The sequence below is a fragment of the Scyliorhinus canicula genome, chromosome 9, assembly GCF_902713615.1.
Source record: "Scyliorhinus canicula chromosome 9, sScyCan1.1, whole genome shotgun sequence".
Lineage (NCBI taxonomy): Eukaryota > Metazoa > Chordata > Chondrichthyes > Carcharhiniformes > Scyliorhinidae > Scyliorhinus > Scyliorhinus canicula.
The window spans coordinates 23,879,409-23,904,007 of record NC_052154.1 but is presented as its reverse complement, the minus strand read 5'-3'; the positions used below and the strand labels follow the sequence as shown (position 1 = coordinate 23,904,007).

Sequence of the window (24,599 nt, the reverse complement as noted above, 5' to 3'; positions counted from 1 at the left end):
TTGAAGAACATTTTGCTATTTATTTTAGCACAGCCTGCCATCCTTTCCTTATGCTCCCTCTTAGCCTTAGCCTCTCTCCTGCATTTTGATATCTTCCTTATTTCTACTGCTATTATTATTCCAGAATGTATCATATGCCTTTTTTTTCTTCCTTATTTTGTCATCCAGGGTATTCTAGCTTTGGATATCCCGTATTTATTTCTCATGGGTATGTACCTAGCTTGCGCACTATTAGTCTCTCCTTTGAAAGTATCCCTTCTTTCATCTACTGTTTTACCTGCCTAAATGTGTTTCCAATCAACCGGCTCCAATTCAACTTTTAGACCCCTAAAATTTGCCCTTTTCCAGAGCAATCTTAATCCGTGACTGACTTTTATCATTTTCCAATACTGAACCGTGTTATATTATGATCACTACTTCCCAATGGCTCCCCCATTCTGGCATTCTCCACATGCCCTGCCTCATTTCCTCAGACCATCAGATCCAGCACAGCTTGCTCCTTGGCAGGACTGAAAACGTACTGTGCCAGAAAGTTCTATTGCACACACTCAGGAATTTCTCCCCTTCCATGCCCCACACTCTTACCCTTTTCCCAGCCTATCTTCGGGCAATTGAAATCCCCAAATATTACAATCCTACTTGCTCTGCAGGTTTCCATAATCTGTCTACAAATGCTCTCTTCCACTTCCTCCCCAGTATCTAGAGATCAATAATAAATACCAAACAAGGTCACTCCACTCCATTCGTGTTTCTCACTTCCAACCACATTTTCTAATTTGGGAACTACATCTCGTTCGAGTAATATGATACCATCTTTGAGCAAAACTTTGACCTCTTCCCTTTTTACCCACCCTGTTTCTACTAAAAACCTTATAACCTGGGATATTAAGTATCCAGTCCTGTTCTGGCTTGAGCTATGTTTCTGTCAATGCTACTATGTTATTGGCTTTTAGAGCAATTCTGCTTCTAGTTCCCCAATTTTGTTCACGGTACTCCATGCATTTATTCTTTTGAAAATATCTTTATTCAATTTAAACAATTTAAGCATCCAACTCAACATATCCCCCGACCGCCCCCCTCCACACCCAACGCCCGAATAACACAAAAAAAGTCCAAAGATGTGCAGATTAGGTGGATTGGCCATGCTAAATTACCTCTTATTGTCCAAAAGATTAGATGGAGTTACGAGGATAGGATGGAGGCATGGGCTTAAGTAGGGTGCTCTTTCCAAGGGCTGGTGCAGACTTGATGGGCTGAATGGCCTCCCTTCTGCACTGTAAATCCTATGAAACTATCAATGAGATGTGAGTGCATTCCAATCACTCAAGCATGTGATTTCACTGCACTTACCTCTCTATTACATGGGTCCTGGGCAGGCGGGGCAGAGGCGCGAGGTGGAATATTCTACCTTGTTCACTTGGGCAGGTAGAATAAAAAAGCAGAGTATTACTTAAACAAAGAACGACTGCAGAATTCTGAAGCCCAGAGGGTTCTAGATGTTCTGATGCATGAAGCAGAAAATACTATGCAGGTACAACAAGTAATTAAGAAGGCTAATAGAATGCTGTGAATTGCGTTTGGTGCCAGTTAAGACACTGGAATAGTTCTGATCTCAATTTTACATAAGGTACGACGACAATAGGAGAGAGTCCAGAGTTAAAGTCATATGTCCCAATGTGGGTTAAAGTTGCCATGGGTAAATGGTGTCAATTAGAGCATCAACAAATCGTTGTCAAGTTCAGAGGCAGCTAGGGCAGTCGAATGAGGTCAAGAAGCTACTTGAAGAGTAGAGTATCAAATATTGCACTGGAGATTTAGAGAGAAAGGGCCAAGCTTGGCCAAGGTTAAATAGAGGTGCACGTTGACAAACTCCTAAGAGAGCTGACTGCCCAAGAGCCATCTTGGGGAAAAGAATTTATCAAGAATAACTCAGATACCCCTTAAAGAACAAGGGATTTTCTTTGGGGAGAAAAGGCGGCGAGCGGGAAGGGATGAGATAGAATCAATTTAAATAGTCCATTACCTTATGAACATGGAGCATAATCATTACCACAGATGTCGATGCAGAAAAAGAAACATCTTTTCTTCATGAACTGCATATATGTGTAATAATCTTTAATGTCACAAAGTAGGCTTAAATTAACACTGCAATTAAGTGAAAAGCCCCTTGTCGCCCCATTCGGGTACACAGAGGGAGAATTCAGAATTACCAAATTACCCAACAACACGTCTTTCGGGACTTGTGGGAGGAAACCGGAGCACCCGGAGACAGGAAGAACGTGCAGACTCCGCACAGACAGTGAACCAAGCCGGCAATCGAACCTGGGTCCCAGTTGCTGTGAAGCAACAGTGCTAACCACTGTGCTACCGTGCTGCCCGCGTTTTAACCTAAACAATCTGACATTTTTTTATTTGCAAAGATTTTCAGTCGTCTGTCTGAAACAAATCTGTGAGAATTTACAAGAGCAAATAGTGAAAATGCTGGAAATCGGAAATAAATTAGAAAAAAGGTGCAGAAACTGTCACTTATGCAGCTTAAGTAAAGATTACAGAACCTGTTTGAAGCAGTGGGATTTTTATCTGCAAGATACAGGCCCCATCTACTATCTGTATGGTTAATCGGACAGCAGGCCCGGAAGTGGCAGATACTGTATCAGTAAGAATGCTACTCGAGTAATTGGCTTTTCACAGGTAAGCATCTGAAGCATACATATGGCAGTTTTATAGCCAGGTTAAGTGATATGTAAGGCAGAAGGATATATTCATGTATAGTGTGCTTCGAAGGGAAAACTCTCTCTAAAAATGCAGAGATAGAGCCATATAGTAATTAAAAATAATTTTAAAATGCTCAATCCCCTTAAAATCTTCTACTGCAAAGCCCTACCTATATTAGCACTCATCCTTGCTTTTGATAAATGACATGGCTTTCAGATGCATTCCAAGGGCTGATGATACAAATGTGTTGAAATGCTGATGGCTCTACAATTTCTGTCAAGCAATGTTAGCTTTGAAAATGCCTCATATGTTTAGGACATAAACTTTAATTCAAAGCAATTACTGAGCATTCTAGCGTGCATGTAAAATTTATTAGTCAAATGCAACTTTTCAGAGATTTAGCTTGGTTAGCAGTCTACAATGAATAAACGTATTGCTTGAAATGATCAAACATCAACTGGACTCTTACTGATTTGAATGATCCAGGGATTGAATATAGAACAAGTAATTTACTTGAGGTCAGTTGTGGATAAAATAGCTAATTTGCCATTTCATTGAATTCTCTGCCCGTTCATTCTGATAGAGCACATTTACATTGAAGGACACAGTTCCAGAAAGGGACTGCTCATAATTCAACTGGACTACAAAACCTCTGTCACCATATAATATGGATCAGACAATGAAGTCTTGTATTATGGATCAGGCAATTCATTGCTCATATCACCATTTCAAGTATTATTGAGAAACAAGCCTGCAACACACTTTTCCTATGCATGATTTCAATGTGAAGCTTCGCTCGTCTTCAAAGCTGCTCCAAAATGATTCTTCACCAGAGCCATGATGCTTTCAAAGAATATGGCAAATTTCACCAATCAAAAGCTCCAAAAACAAAATCTTCATGCATTGGGAGTCCCGTAGGACATTGATTCTGTATCATCCAAATGACATTCGAAACAAAATAAAGAGCAAAAAAATCTGCAAATGCTAGAAACATTGAACAAAAATTAGTGTTTGGTAAAAGCCGAATGCCTAAAACAGTAACTTGTTGGCTGGACTGTCCATATATGCTGACTAACTTGCTGTGTCTTTCAATATTTTATCTTTTTATTTCTGAACAAACAACATTGCTTTATTTTTGCTGCGTGTTGCAATTACTGTGCCAATAAATCATCAATGCAGTTAACTGTGTCGCTTCCTCAGGCTAGATGATTGGGAGTATCATTGATTACATTTCTGATGATACATGCATGCATCAGTATTTTTTGACAGTAGCTAAGTTCAGTATTTCTCAACTTAAAATGTAATTGCTGGAATTAGTTTTTTTATAAAATGGTCTCACTTGGGCATCGCTGGCACATTTTTATTGCCCATTCCTAATTGCCCTTGAAAAGTGGTGAGCTGACTCCTTGAGCTGTTTCTGTCCATGTGCTGCAGGAAAACCCATTGCCCTTTAGAGAGTTCCAGGATTTTGACCAAGCGACAGTGAAGGAACAACAATGTAGTTCCATGTCAGGACAGTGTGTGGCTTGGAGGGGATCTTGCAGGTGGTGGTGTTCCCATACTTTGGCTGCTGTTGTCTTTCTAAGTAATTGAGATCACAGGTCTGGACGGTTCAGCCAAAGGAGCCTTGGTGAGTTTCTGCAGTGCATCGTGTAAGTGGCAAACATTACTGCCACTGCGCGTCGGTGGTGGAGGGTGAACATGGTGCCAATCAAGCAGGCTGCTTTGTCCTGGACGACGTTGAGTTTTTCGAGTGTTGTTGGAGCTGCACCCAACCAGGTAAGTGGGATGTATTCCATCACACTCCTGACTTATGCATTTTAGATGGCAGATAGGCTTTGTAACAACTCAAAAGTACTTCATGTAATGAGTTGCATTTTTGGAAGTACACTGACTGCTTTGTAGGCAAAGTCTTTCCTTTGTTAAAATATACGTTCATTATTAAATCAGTGTACTGCATTAAAGTCAAAGAGTCATAGAATCATACACACAGCCCATCGCATATGTGGCAAAGACAACCACCTAATCACTCTAATCCCATTTTCCAGCACTTGGCCAACAGTCTTGTATGCCCTGGGATCGCAAGTGTACATTTAAATATTTCTCAATTGTTATGAGGGTCTCTATGAGGGTGTATTATTTTGAGTTGTGCCTATTTTGCTCATTTATTAATCTATCCTTAGAAACTGCATTATTTACCTTTGGGTTTACCAGACCTCACTAAGCTACCATCCACATATTATTAAGGCAAGTTCTAAAAGTCCCTTTAATTTTCTGCAATCTCATGTCTGCCTGCTCAATTCTTTCAACCTGGAAAGATGTGATTACAGAATTAAAATTTTCCCAATATAATGAAGTCACCCAAATGTTTTTATCCTTCCAAGAGGCACTGCTAACGTCACTACACTCCAACTTGTCATGGGGAATTTAATAATTGGAGCAATGCATGTTCATGGCTCTGTTCAATGATAAGTTTACTCAGTCTCAATACTGGATCAGACACAGATGGAAGTCTTTCCAGGAGCTTTAGTTCCAGCTCATCAACAAGTTGCTCAAGGGATTATTGTATGCATTCCTGCGGTGGTCAAGAGTTTGGTTGTAATGCACTCTAAATTTTACAGCTAACTGTGGAATTCATCACATGGCTAGAAAGAAGCTCTGCTCACTGAGCAAGAGATCAAACGTCTGTTTTTTTAAAAAAAGGTTTAATTTTCTACGCTTGCATCGATTAATTTGTAACGATAGTTGCAGCAGGACTCAAACGTGCCATCTTCTGATAGCATCACGCTGTATGCTGAAGTCAGACACCTTATCCATTAGGCCATGTGAACACAGACACTTGTTGTTAAATGTCATTATCTGCCATGGTGGGATTTGAACCCGGTTCCCACAGCACTATTACCCCCTAGTCCTTGGATTACAAGTCCAGCAACAACATCAGTACACCTTTAGAGAGGATACAGAAGAGATTTACTAGACTAGTTCCAATAATGGTGAATCAGTTACATGGATAGGCTGGTGAAGCTGGAATTGTTTGCCACAGGACAAAGAAGGGCAAGAAGAGATTTGATAGAGATGTTTAAAATCTGAACGGGATTTAGGTAGAATAAATGAAGACCAACTGTTTCCAAAGACATTGATAATGAGAAGGCACAAATTTAAGGTGATTAGTAAAGGAACCAGTGACAATGCAAGCAAAAATTACCATATTTTACAGAACAAATGATTAGGACTTGAATCCTGACAAGTGGATACAGATTCAATGGTAGCATCAGAAGGGAAAGTGGATGAATAATTGAAGGAGGAAGAGGTTTCAGGCTTGTGAGGGCTAAAAACAAGGAAGGGGCACAAACTTGAGTTGCTCTTCAAAAAATCTGGCACAGACTTGATATCGTCCTTCTGTGCGGCACTATAACTCTTATGATATAAACAGAGCTAAGTAATGGAACAGATCAAAGCTCTGTAGTCCTGCCACATCCAGTTGTGACTGGTGATGGACAACTGACGAAGGAGATGCCTCCAAATCTACAGATTTTATAGTGGGGAGAGCCCAGCACTTCCATACAAAAGGAAAGACTGAAGCATTTGCAACCTCCTTCAGAAAGAAGTGTCAAGTAGGTAATTGCTCTCAGTTTTTTCCTGAGATCCCAATCACCCTAGATGCCAATCACCCTAGATGCCAGTCTTCAGTTAATTTGATTCACTCCACATGAGACCAAGAAACAACTGAAGACACGACTTAGAACAAAGATTATGACCCTGACAACATCCTGGTAATGGCACGGAATAGAACTAGCCATACCTTCAGCCAAGCTGGTCCAGTACAGCATCTCAAAGCTCCTTCGACAGCATCTTGCAAATATGCAACCTCAACCACCTAGGTCAAGGATGCATGGGAACACGACCACCTGCATGTTCCCCTCCCTGCCACACGCCATCCTAAATGTTCCTTCACTATTGCTTGGTCAACATGCAGGAACTCCCTTCCGAACAACATTGTGGATGTACCTACACTGTAAAGTTGACAGGTTGTTTCGGGATTATGACAAAGAACTATAATTTAAGCGCTTTACTATGTCTTCAGCAGCTCTTACATGCCATGTCTGCAGACACACTGGGGAGTACACCTGTGCCACTGACAAGTCACTTCCTGTGTACAGGTCATGGCAATATATACATGAATACCCATTCTATACCTTCGCCATTTTATGTGGGACATCCATACTCAGCTGCAAAGACCAATTTTGAATGCAGTAACAGAACTTTGAATATTTAAATTGCATAGGGTATGATCCACAAAATTTGGTGCAAAGCCCATGCATGTCCCTGCCTACCACTCTTCCACAGCCCCCCCCCCCCCCCCCCCCACCCCCCCCACCACCACCACCACTCGGTGTCACCTTTAACTTAAGTGTATATATCAGTCAGAACATAGTCCTCGAGATTGGTTTGGTTTCATCAGCTGCCCCAATCGTGTAATCACGCAGTTGGCTATTTGGGGATGCATCTGGGTTATTGTCCACATGGAATATGACATCAGGTATGCACAGTGCCTGCAGGTCTTGTTGCATTGGTAGCAGGAGCGGTGTCCACCGCTGCAGGGGACACAGATTGTGAACTCAAGCGTGTCAACCTCTGTGGCAGTTGGCGGTGTTGGTTCGGGTACCTAAAACAAATTATGCCAGTTCCTGACATATGGAGCATCATTTGTGGCAATCACTCAACTCTTTGGTGGGGGGGGGGGGAAAGAGGGGAAGAGAGGAATAGTTGTACCACTGCCAGTTTGTTATAGTGGTTTGTTATTGTTCTTTGCATCCTGACTGTCTGGCCTGGCTCCAGAGTGCGGTCTGCAGGCATATGGTCATAGTATCTTTTCTCTATTTTTGCTGTTTCATGTGGACTTCCTCACCTTTGTTTCCACTTTGGGTTGTGACCGGGCCTTGGTGACAGGGACCATGATTCTGGTGTGTCTGGAGAACATGGCAAGGGCAGACTCTCTCTTGGTTTCTGGGTGTAGTACTTCTGCAGAAAGGTGGGGTGACAAATTTCTGGCCATGCCATATCAGTCTATTTTACATAATTAACTTCTCTCTCCTGCTGCAAAAAGTGTGAAGCTTGTGGCAAGCTCTTCTGACATCATTGCCATCCTTTCATGATGATGTCATGGAGCTGCCTACATTTATGTTCCACTTGTAGGGCAACTTTTAAGTTCCTCAATTCTGTGGGACAATAGCCCTTGATTTGTCTTAATATCAATGTCCTCATGATCTGAATGTTCACTCGTGAGTGAGCAAGCCCTGGAGAGGACATCTCCTTACCACATTTGTAGATCACACCGAGGTTGTAGCTTTGGAGCTTGAGCATCATTCACTGCAAGCATGATGATGCAGGCTTTTTAAGGATTGTGATGACCTGCTGGTGATCAGTTTCAACATTGGTAGGACAGCCATTGATGAAATCATAGAATTCCTGACATGCAAAGAATTAGGCAAGGAGTTCCTTCTTGATCTGGGCATAGTGGGTTTTCCCGGTCAGTGACAGCCCTTGATGCAAAAGCCACAGTCTGCCATTCTGGATTAACACTGCTACAAGTCCCTGCTGAGAGGCATCTGCTGATAACAGTACAGGTTCTCGGTCATCAAAGTATTATAACACTGGAGGGGCTGACAGTAGATCCTTGAGTTTGTTGAATGCAGCATTGTTGTGCTCCTGCCGACACGATTCTACATCCAGGTGAAGAAGTTGACGAAGGAGTCCAGCTACCCCACTATAACAGGGAATGAACTTTGATAGATGATTCGTTATGCTGAGGAAACTCTGCAGGCATGCTTGTCCTCAGGAGTGGACATTTTCTGTGTAGCCATTGTCGTACCTGGGTCTGGCTTCACACTATCGGTGGCAAGCAGGTAGCTCACGTGGGGTACCTTGCTGACCCTAAATCTGCATTTAACAGGGTCTGATTCTCAACAGGGTTGAGGACCAAGCACAGATGTGCATCATGTTCTTGCATTATACGACCCCAGACCAGGATGTTGTCAATCATTATTTCATAAGGTTGTCCTGCAAAGAGCTGTTCCAGAGACTGTTGAAAGATCTTACCACCAGCGAAATACCATAGGGCATGCAGAAGAACCTCTATATGCCCACTGGAGACACGAGTAGAGCAAGCGCCGAAGATTCTTCATCCAGCAGGATTTACCAAAATCTGCACTTTTCATTCAGGATATTGAAAACCTTAGCATAGGGCATGGCAGCTATGGCCTGTTTAACTGTCTTCATTGGATGGTAGGGCCTTAGAAGTGAACCGGCTCGGTGCAGGTCCTGATGGTGCCATCTTTCTTCACCGCAGCTACGATTGGAGAAATCCACTCTGTGCCCTTATCTATGGAGGCTCAGATACCCAATTTTGTCATTATATTCCACATCTGACACCATGTAAAATTGCTAGGTTGTTTAGAAATGGTGACAAAGGACTACAACTCAAAGGGTTTACTATAAGATCATCACCAGCTCTTAGACATGCTTCTGACCACACTGTGAGAACTCCCGCACTACTGACACAGCACTTCCTGTATGCAGGTCATGGCAATATGCACAAGAATACACATTCTACATACACCACATGGACAGGAGCAGTTCAAAAAGGTGGTTTGCCATCACCTTCTCAAGGACAATTAGAGATGTCCGAGCCAGTGATTCTGTGAAAGAATAAATAAAATAAAAGCCAAGTCCCATTCACAAAAAACAACACAAATCCAATCCGGCTAATTACCTCCCCATCTGCTATCAAGTGGCACTTATTGCTCATTCATTATGAAGCCTGAAGTAGGAAACCAGATGCCAATTTTTTACTTGATTCTAGATGTATTTACAAAATACAGTTTTCCTCTTCCTCAATCAACCTCCAGTGTTCCAGAGGTCTCTCTTTATACCTTTTTTGACACCAATTAAGTGCCCCGTGCGAAGGGGGCACTACTAACCTGCTGCAGTGAAATCAAAAACTTTAAAGGAAACTTATCAAATTAATTCCTTTTGCCAATGATGCACTCCAGCATCCTCTCACACCCACTGCACCCACCCATGTGCTCTGTGGGGAACTGAAATTTTTCACGGTGTTCGTTCACCCTGCCCTTCATTATTGGAGCTAGTAATTTCCCTGACAATAGATAGTAGGCTAATAACCTATCCTATAATCCCATGTGTTTTCTCGCTCATCTTTCCTTGGATGATTGAGAGTTAGGACAGCAGCAATATTCTCACCTCCAGCCTTAAAACTCTGGAATGGAACCATTAATCTTTCTTTAGTGTCATTGTATTCATTATTATTAATTTACGTATGTTAAATTTGGTGAGTTACAGTCCCTTATCTAAAACAGTTTCATTGGGATCCAGAATTCTGACCGCTTCCTCTACTGCAAATACTGGTGCAAAGTAAATACTCAACATCGTCACCATTGCCATAATTTCACTGACAACATCACCGTCAGCAGCTTTCAGGGGTCCACATTGCTCCTGACCACACTCTACTTCTAAAGATCATTGGAAGAATGCGATATTCATATCCATTGCTTATTATTGTACTTGTTTCGTAGCTCTTACTACACACACAATGAACCCCCGTCTCCTACCCACACACATAACTGTCCCCCCCACTCACATACACACACATATACACTCAGTCTCCCACATACACAGACCCCCACTCCCCCACACACAAGATCTCCACACAGAGAGCCACATTTAAAAAAAATGCACTTACAGCATGTGGGCATCGCCAGCTAGGCCAGCATTATTGCCCATCCCTAGTTGCCCTTCATAAGGTGATGAACTGCCTTCTTGAACCGCTGGTGTTCTTGAAGTGTAGGTATATGCAAACCGTTGTTAGGGAGGGAATTCCAGGATTTTGAGCCAGTGACAATGAAGCAATATATATTTCCAAGTCAGGATGGTGAGTGGCTTGGAGCGGAATCCAGATGGTGGTGTTCCCAGGTATCTGCTGCTATTGTTGTTCTAGATGGTAGTGTTCATAGGTTTGGAAGATGCCGTCTGAGGATTCTTAGTGAGTTCCTGCAGTGCACGGCTGCCACTATTCGGAGGTGATGGGGTTGAATGTTTGTGGAAGGGGTAGCAAACAAGGGGTTGCTTTATCCTGGATGGTGTCACGAGTGTTGTTGGAGCTGGATTAGTTCCTCGCCGCAGGATTCAGAGCCTTTGACATGCTCTGGTAGCCACAGCATTTAAATGGCTTGTCCAGTTCAGTTTCTGATCAATGGTAACCTCTACGCTATTGATAGTGGGAATGCAGCTGTAGTAATGTCATTGAATGTCATGGGGCAATAGTTAGATCCTCTCTTGTTGGGCTGGTCATTGCCTGACACTTGTGTGGCGCAAATGTTACTTGCCATTTGTCAGTCCAACCCTGGATATTGTCCAGGTCTTGCTGCATTTGGGCATGGACTGCTTCAGTATCTGAGGAGTTGCAAATGGTGCTGAACATTGTGCAGTCATCTGCAAACAACCCTACTTATGACCTTATGATGGAAGGAAGGTCAGTTGAGGATGAAGATATTTGTGGTCCCTCCTCCTCCAGTGAGTTGTTTAATTGTCCACCACCGCCTGTTGGACCTGCTTGGACAGGATTCAATGAACCTAGCTTGTTTGTTTGGTGGCAGGAGGGGGGAGTATTGTTCTCTGGTAGGCAATTTACAGGTTTATCTGACGGTGACATGGGGTTTCTGTTTTTCTCGCCATTTTGGATGGGCCTTGGTCCTAGATATTTGGTGTAAAAATGGAATATTCCTTCATAGTGAAAATGGCTAATGCGGGGTTGAGGGGGTTAGAGGCCCCTGTTTAGACTTGTCACTTGGAACGCAACATGTTTGGGAGGGGTCTGGTGAAAAGGTCGAGCGTTTTCTCTCACCTGAAGAGTTTAAGGGCTGATGTGATTGATTGATTGATATTTATTGTCACATGTACCAAAGTACAGTGAAAAGTATTTTTCTGCGGCCAAGGGAACGTACAGTATGTACATAGTAAACAAAAGAATAATTGACAGAGTACATTGACAATGATACATCAACAAATAGTGATTGGTTACAGTGCAAAACAAGGGCCAAACAAGAGCAGCATAGGGTGTCGTGAATAGTGTTCTTACAGGGAATGATCAGTCCAAGGGAGAGTCGTTGAGGAGTCTGGTAGCTGTGGGGAAGAAGCTGTTCTTATGTCTGGATGTGCGGGTCTTCGAACTTCTGTATCTTCTGCGTCATGTGGTGCTTTTACAGGAGACACTTGCGAGTGAGGGACCAGACCAGGCTCTGGACAGGGTGGGTGAGCTAAATAATTCATTCGGGCTTTGATAGTAGGGCTCGTTGGGTGGCAATTTATGTTAACAAAAGGGCTCGTTTTCTGGCGGACATGGTGGTGGGGAATCAGGGTGGTAGATATGTGATAGCAACTGGGTCACTGGCAGGTAAGCTAGTGATACTGGTGCAAGGATGATGGAGCATTTATAAGGAAGCTATTAGCTTCAATACCAGACTTGGATATGCATCAGCTGATTTTGGGGAGAGATTTAAATTGTGGGTTAGATCCAAGATTTGACCATTTCAAAACCAAAGCCGTTGGCCCCTTCGAGAGTGGCAAAGGCACTGTTGGTGTTTACGGAGGAGACAAGGGAGGGGGGGGGGGGAAAGAGGCAGATACATGGCAGTTCATGCACCCTGGGGGTAAAGAATTCTAGTTATTTTTCCCAGTGCATAAGGTATACTTCTTCCCAGGCTAAGTAAAGCAGTGTACATAGTAATTTCAGCCCATGCTCCGCATTTGGTAGACTCATTCTTTTCCAGATTTAATTTATATCCTGAAAAATGTATATCCAGTAGCTCCCATTATATCACTCATGGTGGGGATCGGATCAGTCACCTAAAGCAAAGGGCCGTCAGCATACAGCGACACCCTATGGTCCATGCCACCCCCCCCCCCCCCCCTCCAGAATTATCCCCTTCTACTTACCTGAAGCCCTCAAAGCAATGGCCAACGGCTCAATCGCCAATATGGATAGGGGCAGGGGGGACATCGGACACCCCTTCTCGTGCTTGTGTTTAACCGAAAGTATACTGGAGGTAGGCCTGGTTCAGAACCTGACATGGAGACTGGATGTGGGGCTATTGGCAGACATGTGGTTTTGTGGGAATATATCTAAAGTATGCCGTATTAAATGTGAATGGGTCAGTTCTCACCCTTTATTTTGTGTGAGGCAGTGGTTAGAGGGGATATTATATAGCTTAAAGCACATGGGGATAGGGGTCTAAAGAGGAGTGCCAAAAGCTAGTGGATGAAATTATGGAGGTGGACTGTGGGTACTCGAAAGACCAACCCCGAAAGAAACTGAAGACGTAGTTTGATCTGTTGTCAACGGGTAAGGCGGTGCGTCACCTGAGGTGTTCGAGCGGTGTTATTTACAAATATGGGGAGAAAGACCGCCGTCTTTTAGCTCACCATCTGCAGCAGCAGGTGACCTCTCAAGAGATTATTCAGGTTAGGGACTCGAGTGGCGAACTGCTATCCACCCTGGAGAAAGTTAATGGAGCATTTGAAAATTTTCATAAGAGCCGCCGAAGGGATATGTCGGAGTTCTTAGAGGGCTTAGAATTCCCCCGTGATGGGGGAGGAAAGCTGCGAAGAGTTGGAGGCGCTGTTGGCAGCAGAGGAGGTCCTGGTAGTGGTAGGGTGGATGCAAAAGGGTAAGGCCCCTGGGCCAGATGGGTTCCCAGTGGAGTTTTACAAGAAGGTTGGTGGTCAGTTGATTCCATTACTGGAGGAGATGTTGAAGGATTCTTTGGCCCGGTACTCCCTTGTCATGATGCTTGGGCAGGCATCAATTTGCCTTCTACTGAAAAAAGATAAAGATTCTGTGGAGTATGGGTCATACTCAATGGGCAGCACGGTAGCATTGTAGATAGCACAATTGCTTCACAGCTCCAGGGTCCCAGGTTCCATTCCGGCTTGGGTCACTGTCTGTGCGGAGTCTGCACATCCTCCCCGTGTGTGCGTGGGTTTCCTCCGGGTGCTCCGGTTTCCTCCCACAGTCCAAAGATGTGCAGGTTAGGTGGATTCGCCATGATAAATTGCCCTTAGTGTCCAAAATTGCCCTTAGTGTTGGGTGGGGTTACTGGGTTATGGGGATAGGGTAGAGGCGTTGACCTTGGGCAGGGTGCTCTTTCCAACAGGGCTGTTGGAAAGCTGCGAAGAGTTGGAGGCGCTGTTGGCTCCAGAGGAAGTCCTGGTAGTGGTAGGGTGGATGCAAAAGGGTAAGGCTCTTTAGCACACTGGGCTAAATCGCTGGCTTTGAAAGCAGACCAAGGCAGGCCAGTAGCACGGTTCGATTCCCGGGCTTTTCACAGTAACTTCATTGAAGCCTACTCGTGACAATAAGCGATTTTCATTTCATTTCAAGAGCCAGTGCAGACTCGATGGGCCGAATGGCCTCCTTATGCACTGTAAATTTTATGATACTGTCTTATCTCATTACTTAATGTTAGCACTACGTTATTGGCTCAAGTGTTGCCGCTGAGGTTAGAACCACGACTTTCTAAGGTGATAGGCGCAGCTCAATCGGCATTGGCAACTATCCTCTATATGCAGCTATTGTTAAATGTTGTTCTTACCCCCTGCTGCCGGGTCCGAATCCAGAGGTGATCGTATCACAAAAACACCAAAAAGGCATTCGACAGAGAAAAATGGAGGTACCTCTTCACGGTTTTGGAGCGGTTCGGTTTGGGGGCTAAGGTTTGTGTCATGTGTGCGTTTGTTATATAAGGTTCCCTCAATTAGTGTTTGCACCAACACCATGAGCTCAGTATACTTTCGGTTAAACACAAAAACGAGAAGGGGTGTCCGATGTCCCCCCTGCCCCTATCCATATTGGCGATCGAGCCATTGGCCATTGCTTTGAGGGCTTCAGGTAAGTGGAAGGGGATAATTCGGGAGGGGGTTGGGGGGTGGCGTGGAGCATAGGGTGTCGCTGTATGCTGACGGACCTTTGCTTTAGGTGACGGATCCGATCCCCACCATGAGTGATATAATGGGAGCTACATACATTTTTCAGGATATAAATTAAATCTGGAAAAGAAGGAGTATTTTCTGGGAAATGCCACGGGGAGGAAGCCAACCTGGGTGTGCTTACTTTTCGCTGAGCCAGATCTAGCTTCAGGTACTTGGAGGTCCGGCTGGCTCGGGATTGGAACCGGCTTCGTAAACTGAATTATACTAGTCTGGTGAGTGACTCACCAGGGGAAGGCAGTAGTAGCCAGGCTCATGGCACCGTGGCTAGCTCTGCTGCACAGAAGGGCGGGAGAAAGACTGGCAGGGCTATAGTCATAAGGGATTCAATTGTAAGGGGATAGACAGGCGTTTCTGTGGTCGAAAACGAGACTCCCGAATGGTATGTTGCCTCCCGGATGCTCGGGTCAGGGATGTCTCCGATCGGCTGCAGGACATACTGAAGGGGGAGGGTGAACAGCCAGTTGTCATGGTGCATATAGGCACCAACGATATAGGTAAAAAAAAAAGGGATGAGGTCTTACAATCAGAATTTAGGGAGTTAGGAGATAAGTTTAAAAAGTAGGACCTCAAAGGTAGTAATTTCAGGATTGCTACCAGTGCCACGGGACATTCAGAGGAGAAATTCAAGAATAGTCAGAATGAATACGTGGCTTGAGAGATGGTGCAGGAGGGAGGGGGTTCAGATTTTTGGGACATTGGAACCGGTTCTGGGGGCGGTGGGACCATTACAAACCGGATGGTCTACACCTGGGCAGGACTGGAACCAATGTCCTAGGGGGTGCTTTTGCTAACACTGTTGGGGAGGTTTTAAACTAATGTGGCAGGGGGATGGGAACCAGATTCGGAAGTTAGAGGTCAGTAAAGAAGCAGCAACTAAAGCCAGTAAGGTACGAGACAATAAACTCAATGTGACTAAGGGGAAGAGTAGACAGGGAAGAGATGATGAACGCAAAGGTGGTCTGAGGTGCATTTGTTTTAATGCAAGAAGTGTAGCAGGTAAGGCAGATGAACTTAGGGCTTGGATCAGTACCTGGGAATATGATGCTATTGGTATTACTGAGACTTGGTTGAGGGAAGGGCAGGACTGGCAACTGAATATCCCAGGGTATAGATGCTTCAGGAGGGATAGAGAGGGAGGTAGAAGGGGTGGAGGAGTTGCATTACTCATCAGAGATGATATCACAGCTGTGATTAAGGAGGGCACGATGGAGGATTCGAGCACTGAGGCAATATGGGTGGAGCTGAGAAATAGGAAGGGTGCAGTAACATTGTTGGGACTTTACTACAGGCCTCCCAAAAGCGAGCATGAAGTAGAGGTACAAATATGCAGATTATAGAAAAATGTAGGAGCAATAGGGTGGTTGTGATGGGAGATAGAACATAGAACAGTACAGCACAGAACAGGCCCTTCGGCCCTCAATGTTGTGCCGAGCAATGATCACCCTACTCAAACCCACGTATCCACCCTATACCCGTAACCCAACAACCCCCCCCTCCCCCCCTTAACCTTACCTTTTAGGACACGACGGGCAATTTAGCATGGCCAATCCACCTAACCCGCACATCTTTGGACTGTGGGAGGAAACCGGAGCACCCGGAGGAAACCCACGCACACACGGGGAGGACATGAGACTCCGCACAGACAGTGACCCAGCCGGGAATCGAACCTGGGACCCTGGAGCTGTGAAGCATTTATGCTAACCACCATGCTACCGTGCTGCCTAACTTCCCCAACATTGAATGGGATTCGTGTAGTGTTGGAGGCGTAGATGGAGCAGAGTTTGTCAGGAGCATCCAGGAGAGTTTTTTAGAACAGTATGTAAATAGTCCAACTCGGGAAGGGGCCATACTGGACCTGGTATTGGGGAATGATCCCGGCCAGGTGGCTGATGTTTCAGTCGGTGATTACTTTGGGAATAGCGATCACAATTCCGTAAGTTTTAGAATACTCATGGACAAGGACAGGAGGGGTCCGAAAGGAAGAGTGCTAAATTGGGGAAAGGCAGAGAATAACAAAATTCGGCAGGAGCTAGGGAATGTGGATTGGGAGCAGCTGTTTAAGGGTAAATCCACATTTGAAATGTGGAAGTCTTTTAAGGAAAGGTTGATTAGAGTGCAGGACAGACATGTTCCTGTGAAAATGAAAGATAGAAATGGCAAGATTAGGGAACCATGGATGACGGGTGAAATTGTGAGACTAGCTAAGATGAAAAAGGAAGCATACATAGGATCTAGGCAACTCAAAACTGATGAAGCTTTGGAGGAATATCGGGAAAGTAGGACGAATCTCAAACGCGCAATAAAGAGGGCTAAAAGGGGTCATGAAATATCTTTGGCTAACAGGGTTAAGGAAAATCCCAAAGCATTTTATTCGTATGTAAGGAGCAAGAGGGTAACTAGAGAAAGGATTGGCCCACTTAAAGACAAAAGAGGAAATTTATGCGTGGACTCAGAGGAAATGGGTGAGATTCTTAATGAGTACTTTGCATCGGTATTCACAAAGGAGAGGGACAAGACGGATGTTGAGGCTAGGGATGGATGTTTAAATACTCTCGGTCAAGTTGTCATACGGAAGGGGGAAGTTTTGGGTATTCTAAAAGACATTAAGGTGGACAAGTCCCCAGGACTGGATGGGATCTATCCCAGGTTACTGAGGGAAGCGAGGGTCGAAATAGCTGGGGCCTTAACAGATATCTTTGCAGCATCCTTGAGCACGGGTGAGGTCCCGGAGGACTGGAGAATTGCTAATGTTGTCCCTTTGTTTAAGAAGGGTAGCAGGGATAATCCAGGGAATTATAGACCTGTGAGCTTGACGTCAGTGGTAGGCAAACTGTTGGAGAAGATACTGAGGGATAGGATCTATTCACATCTGGAAGAAAATAGACTTATCAGTGATAGGCAGCATGGTTTTGTGCAGGGAAGGTCATGTCTTACAAACCTAATAGAATTCTTTGAGGAAGTGACAAAGTTAATTGATGAGGGAAGGGCTGTAGATGTCGTATACATGGACTTTAGTAAGGCGTTTGATAAGGTTTCCCATGGCAGGTTGATGGAAAAAGTGAAGTCGTATGGGGTTCAGGGTGTACTAGCTAGATGGATAAAGAACTGGCTGGGCAACAGGAGACAGAGAGTAGTGGTGGAAGAGAGTGTCTCAAAATGGAGAAGGGTGACTAGTGGTGTTCCACAGGGATCTGTGCTCGGACCACTGTTGTTTGTGATCTACATAAATGACCTGGAGGAAGGTATAGGTGGTCTGATTAGCAAGTTTGCAGATGATACTAAGATTGGTGGAATTGCAGATAGCGAAGAGGACTGTCAGAGAATACAACAAAATATAGATAGATTGGAGAGTTGGGCAGAGAAATGGCAGATGGCGTTCAATCCAGGGAAATGCGAGGTGATGCATTTTGGAAGATCAAATTCAAGAGCAGACTATATGGTCAATGGAAGGTCTTGGGGAAAATTGATGTGCAGAGAGATCTGGGAGTTCAGGTCCATTGTACCCTGAAGGTGGCAACGCAGGTTGATAGAGTGGTCAAGAAGGCATACAGCATGCTTGCCTTCATCAGACGGGGTATTGAGTACAAGAGTTGGCAGGCCATGTTACAGTTGTATAGGACTTTGGTTCGGCCACATTTGGAATACTGCGTGCAGTTCTGGTCGCCACATTACCAGAAGGATTTGGATGCCTTGGAGAGGGTGCAGAGGAGGTTCACCAGGATGTTGCCTGGTATGGAGGGTGCTAGCTATGAAGAAAGGTTGAGTAGATTAGGATTGTTTTCGTTGGAAAGACGGAGGTTGAGGGGGACCTGATTGAGGTCTACAAAATTATGAGAGGTATGGACAGGATGGATAGCAACAAGCTTTTCCCAAGAGTGGGGGTGTCAGTTACAGGGGGTCACGATTTCAAAGTGAGAGGGGGAAAGTTTAAGGGAGATGTGCGTGCAAAGTTTTTTACGCAGAGGGTGGTGGGTGCCTGGAACGCTTTACCAGCGGAGGTGGTAGAGGCGGGCACGATAGCATCATTTAAGAAGCATCTAGACAGGTATATGAATGGGCGGGAACAGAGGGAAGTAGACCTTGGAAAATAGAAGACAGGTTTAGATAAAGGATCTGGATCGGCGCAGGCTGGGAGGGCCGAAGGGCCTGTTCTTGTGCTGTAATTTTCTTTGTTCACACAGGCAGACCCTCACACACACACACACACACACAGACCCACACCCTCACACACACACACAGACCCACACCCTCACACACACCCTCACACACACACACATACACACACCCTCACACACACACAGACCCTCACACACACACACACAGACCCTCACACACACACACACAGACCCTCACACACACACACACAGACCCTCACACACAGACCCTCACACACACACAGACCCTCTCACACACACACACAGACCCTCTCACACACACACAGACCCTCTCACACACAGAATCAGACCCTCACACACATACATACATATATACACACATACAGACAGACAGACAGACCCTCACACACGCGCGGTGAGACGCTGCTGTCCCCGCTCTGGGCCTACAGCCCCACACTGCGATGTGAAGCCTGCACCAAGGCCCTGCGAACACCAAGATGCTCGGTCGTTAATCCTTACCTTCATTTTCAGCAGGTTCTTGGACAACTTCATCGCGCTTTCCCTCGCCATGATTCTGTCTGAGGTGGGGGCGGGGGGGGGGGGTCACAAACAGAGACGCCGAAGTTACACAAACAGAGCCGAGCAGGCTCGCTCCTCAGCAACACGTTAGCAACAGGCGGGGCCAATCAATCCGCAGCACCCTCCAACCGCCGCAGGCTGGCAAATCAATGGCCGCGAAGAGGATGGGGGAGCTGTCCAGCCTCTGCACAGAGGGAGCTCCCCCTCCAGCTGCTGTGCTGGAGAACTTTCAGCCAAAACATACCACCCTGCCCTCTTTTTGACTTTCTTGTCTTGCCCACATATTCAAAGCTTGCCTCCGGAATAGGTCACTTTGAAACATGACTTCATCTGTCTTTTGATGGGCAGACTAATAACCCCCAGGAGGGGCCTTGGCCTCCTTGATTCTATTTATAATTTCTGCCAGATCCTGCTTCTTTCTTCTGCACGCAACAAAACAGCTGTCTGAAGTCAGACAGATCTTCAGATTAATGCAAGTGACAGATTGAGGTAGAATGTAATCAGGCTGCTTAACTTAACCAGCAAATAACTCGAAATACAGCATTGACAAAACATCAGAGCCACAAAATCATTCCCCCTCCACACACTCAAAGAGTGGATTAAACTCTCACAGCACAAATTTAGGGTGAAATTGACAGCTTTGAAATGGAGCTAGATTGTTACTTGGTGAGAAGGGTATATAAACATTTCACTACTGTAAACTACTGTTTATTTCCAACAAAAACAGAAAGTTCTAGGATGGCTAGCCGGGTTGTGTGGAACACGCATTACTCTTTGTTGTACGTGAGGTTGAGGGCCCGGGCAGTCTGGAGGAACTTCCTCAGGTTTGCGTCGTGGTCCTGCTGGTCATGGCCGCAGATGGTGACGTTGCCCAAGTACGGGAAGGTAGCCCATAAGCCGTACTGGTCCACGACTTGATCCATCGCCCTCTGGAAAATGGAGACTCCGTTTGTAACACCAAAGGGGACCCTCAGGAAGTGAAACAGCCGACCGGCTGCTTCAAAAGCCGTGTAGGGGCGGTCCTCTGAGCGGATAGGGAGTTGATGATAGGTTGATTTTAGGTCAACCGTGGAGAATACCTGATACTGGGCGATGTGAGTGACCATTTCTGCTATGTGGGGAAGTGGGTAAGCATCGAGTTGTGTAAAGCGGTTTATGGTCTGGCTATAATCCATTACCATTCGTTGCTTTTCCCCGGAGCGGACTACCAATACTTGAGCCCTCTAAGGGCTGTTGCTGGCCTCTATGACCCCCTCTTTTAGTAGCCGCTGAACCTCTGACTTGATAAAAGTCATGTCTTGGGTACTGTACCGGCGACTCTTGGTGGCGACGGGGTTACAGTCAGGAGTGAGGTTCGCGAAGAGGCGGGGTGGCGCAACTTTGAGTGTCGCCAGGCTGCATACCGTGAGTGGGGGCAGGGGTCCGCCGAACTTCAGTGTCAGGCTCCGGTGGCTGCACTGAATGTCCAGACCGAGCAGCAGGGGGGTGCAGAGTTGAGGAAAGATGTAAAGTTTAAAACGGGAGTATTTAGCGCCTTGAATTGCGAGGTCAGCGACACAATACCCCATGATTTGAACAAAATGGGACCCTGAGGCGAGGGCGATAGTTTGGGAGGCGGGGTGGGTGCGCAGGGAGCAGCGCCTTACCGTGTCTGGATGGATAAAGCTCTCCATGCTACCGGAGTCGAATAGGCAGGGAGTGTCGTGGCCATTGATTCGCACCCGCATCATTGAGTTTTGCAGGTGTTTCGGCCGCGATTAATCGACTGTGATCGCTCCTAGTTGCGGGCCGTCAGAGTCGAACTCACAAAATGGCCGCCCGGAGTCACAAGATGGCCGCCGCCGCCGGTCGAACGTGTCGGGTTTCGAAGATGGCCGCAGCCAAGATGGCCGCTCCCATGACTCGCACGAGGTCGATGACGCGTCGGAAGTGGGCGTGTCCGGCCACCGCGCGGCCGCGTTGCGGGGTCTGTTAGACCGGGAGCTTGATTTCTGGGCCTGGTGAGGGTTTTGTTTGTGGCCTTTGGGCCCAGCCAGGCAGACTTTCGCGAAGTGCCCTTTCTTCCTGCAGTCGTTGCAGATCGCGGATTGGGCTGGGCAACGCTGACGTGGGTGCTGGCCTTGCCCACAGAAATAGCATGGGGAACCCTGGAGTGAGTGGATCATCGCGTGGCACAGGCCTGTAGCGTGGCCGAGTCTGGAGGGGATCGAGAGAGGTTCGCAAGGTCCGCGGAGTACGTACGGAGGTTACGGTGGGCCGTTTCGAGAGAAAAGCCGAGCGTTACCGTGCCCTGGAGATCCTTTGCCCCGTCTTCTAGGAGCTGCTGCCGGATATACGAGGACCTGATACCAGACACAAGGGCACCGCGAATATGTAAGTTCCTGTGTTCTTCTGCCGTCACTGCTTTGTGGTCGCAGTTCCTCACGAGCGCATTGAGTCTTTCCACAAACTCGTCCAGCGTTTCCCCGGATCGCTGGCTGCAGGTTGAGAGCAAATGTTTGGCGTGTACCTCGTTAGTAGGTTTTATGAAGCGTTTCTTCAATATTTCGACCGCCGCCTCATAGGTCGTAGCGGTTTCGATCACGGCAGAGAGTCGGTGGCCCATCCGGCCATGTAGTAAGCGCAGCTTGCGAGTGCTGTCGACATCAGTCGTTGAGGAGTCCAGATAGTCCTCGAAACACCGGAGCCAATGTTTAAAAATTTCTGGGGGTTCCCGCGACCTGGCGTCCAGCTTGAGCTTCTCCTGTTTTAGAGCGCTGTCCATCTTGATGTGTCTGTAGATTAAATTGAGGAACTCTCAATTACGACGCGAGAGCGAGGTCGGTAATCAAAGGCTTTAACATACAGAGAACAGGACTGCATTCGAGAGAAGTGTGCTCGCCACATGGAGCCTTATCCTATTTCCTATTTACTGTTTCCTGGGGGCGTAGCCAGAGGTGGAGTCCCCCAGGATTCCAAGCCTCTTAAAGGGGCAAGGTATTAAAGGTAAATACCGTTCATCACAGTACTGGACAATCTCAGTAGGCCTGGCAGCATCTGTGGAGAGAAAAGGATGACAATGAGTCATCCAGACTCGAAACGTTACTTCTGTCATCCCAGATGCTGTCAGACCTGCTGATGTTGTCCGGTATTTTCTGTTTTTGTTTCAGAGTCCAGCATCCGCAGTAATTTGCTTTTAACTTTGTGTTTAATTCACTGCCACTACTCTTCCAGGTATGCCTCCCCTGAAGAAGTGCTGCTCTTCCCTCCGACAGGATTTCTGTTTATCTGTTTTGCCCTGTCCACCTTCTTTGCTTTCCATTTCCCTCTTCGTGCTTGACATGGTGTTTATCAAAACTCGCTTTTACAGCCATATTTCCATCCTCAGCGACTGTCAGCATCTCCAACTTACCCCACATGGATCCCAACTGAAGTTTCACCCCTCATGTTTTTAATCGACCCAGGATTACAGGTATCTCCAGGATATACAATGGCCATGATTCTCCGACCCTGCGTTGGGTCAGAGAATCCGCGGAGGAGGCGCGAATCCCACCCCGCCGCCGGCTGCCCTATTCTCTGACGCCGTTTGTAGGGGGCCCGCGGGATTCCCGGCACGCTGGTCGGGAGCCGTTGACAGTGCCCCCCCCCCCCCCGGCGATTCTCTGGGCCCCAAGGGGCCGAGTGGCCGTAATATTTTGGCCAGTCCCGCCGGCGTGAATTACTCACCTCACGTACAGCAGGACCTGGCAGGTAAGTGTGCGGGGGCGGTCCTGGAGGGGCGTAGGGAGATTCTATCCCGGGGGTGCTACCGACCTGCGGGTGGGCTGGTCCTGTGGGGGTCCTTCTTTCCTCCACGCCGGGCTCCTGTAGGGCTCCGCCATATTGCCCGGGGGCCGGCGCGGAGAAGGGAACCCCGCACATGCGCGGAAATACGCCAGCGGGTCTGCGCATGCGTGGAAATATGCTGGCCGGCCCGCGCATGCGCGAGATCACGGCGACCATTCTGACACTTCGGCGCCGGCTGGAGCGGTGCCAACGTAGCCCCCGATAAATTGGCGAATTCCTCATTTTCGGGGGGCTGTTGACGCCAGAGTAGGTGGCTCAGGTTTTCCAGCAAACTGCTGATCTTGTCGCATTCTGCACTCCATGCTCAACGCCACCATGTGCACATTGTTGACATGTCTCTCCAGCAGTAGACTTACCCTCCCCTTACCCTTGCCTCCAATTTAATTTCATCCTTCGTCTCATCCGATATCTTAACAAGAAACTTTTTCTCTTTCTTTCAGGTGTAAAAGAACGCAAACTCCAACAACTCACCAATACCATGGCCAACCAGCATAACAACAGCGCCATTGAACTAGACTAACAGAATGAAACTCATTTTGTTATGCAATTGAAATGAATTAATAAATACAACACATAAATCCTGGTGGATATCTGCGCTGCTATATTCCATTTCTAAAGGAGACTCTATTTTCATGTCGGTACATGATGAGTTTTAAAAACTTTTTCCACCCCTTCCTACCCCTTCGATCTAGAACATAGAACATACGTACAGTGCAGAAGGAGGCCATTCGACCCATCAAGCCTGCACCGACCCACTTATGCCCTCACTTCCACCCTATCCCCGTAACCCAATAACCCTTCCTAACCTTTTTGGTCACTAAGGGCAATTTAGCATGGCCAATCCACCTAATCTGCACGCTTTGGACTATGGGAGGAAACCGGAGCACCCGGAGGAAACCCATGCAGACACGGGGAGAACGTGCAGACTCTGCACAGACAGTGACCCAGCGGGGAATCGAATCTGTGACCCTGGCACTGTGAAGCCACAGTGCTATCCGCTTGTGCTACCGTGCTGCCCATGACAAAGTCAGGGTTGGACCTGAGAGAGCAGAGAGTAGCCAGTTCAGAAGGTGACACATTAGAGTGGGTGAGAGGAGCAGAGAAATTGAGACGGTCCCATCGCTACAAACTCCTGCTCTTGCCGTGTCTTCACCATACCCTTTGACCTTCCCCTCTCTGAGGCTGAACGTGCTGTACTCAGCAAAGGACTCAGATTTGCATCCTTATACCCCTACCTCAATGAATTGTGGGCTCGACACAATGCTGAACTGTTCTTCTGCTGCTTTCATGTGCTCACTTCTT

At 46.6% G+C, this 24,599-nt stretch overlaps 1 protein-coding gene across 1 annotated transcript in view; it reads right to left on the bottom strand.

Moving 5' to 3' along the window:
* Positions 1-19,706, bottom strand: part of mphosph6 (M-phase phosphoprotein 6) — a 43,415-nt gene extending 23,709 nt beyond the window's left edge. The window contains exon 1 of the mRNA XM_038806332.1: positions 19,413-19,706. Within this exon, the coding sequence (XP_038662260.1) occupies positions 19,413-19,463 (51 nt within the window). The 5' untranslated portion in view covers positions 19,464-19,706. The remainder of the gene's footprint in view (positions 1-19,412) is intronic.
* Positions 19,707-24,599: the final 4,893 nt, after the last annotated feature.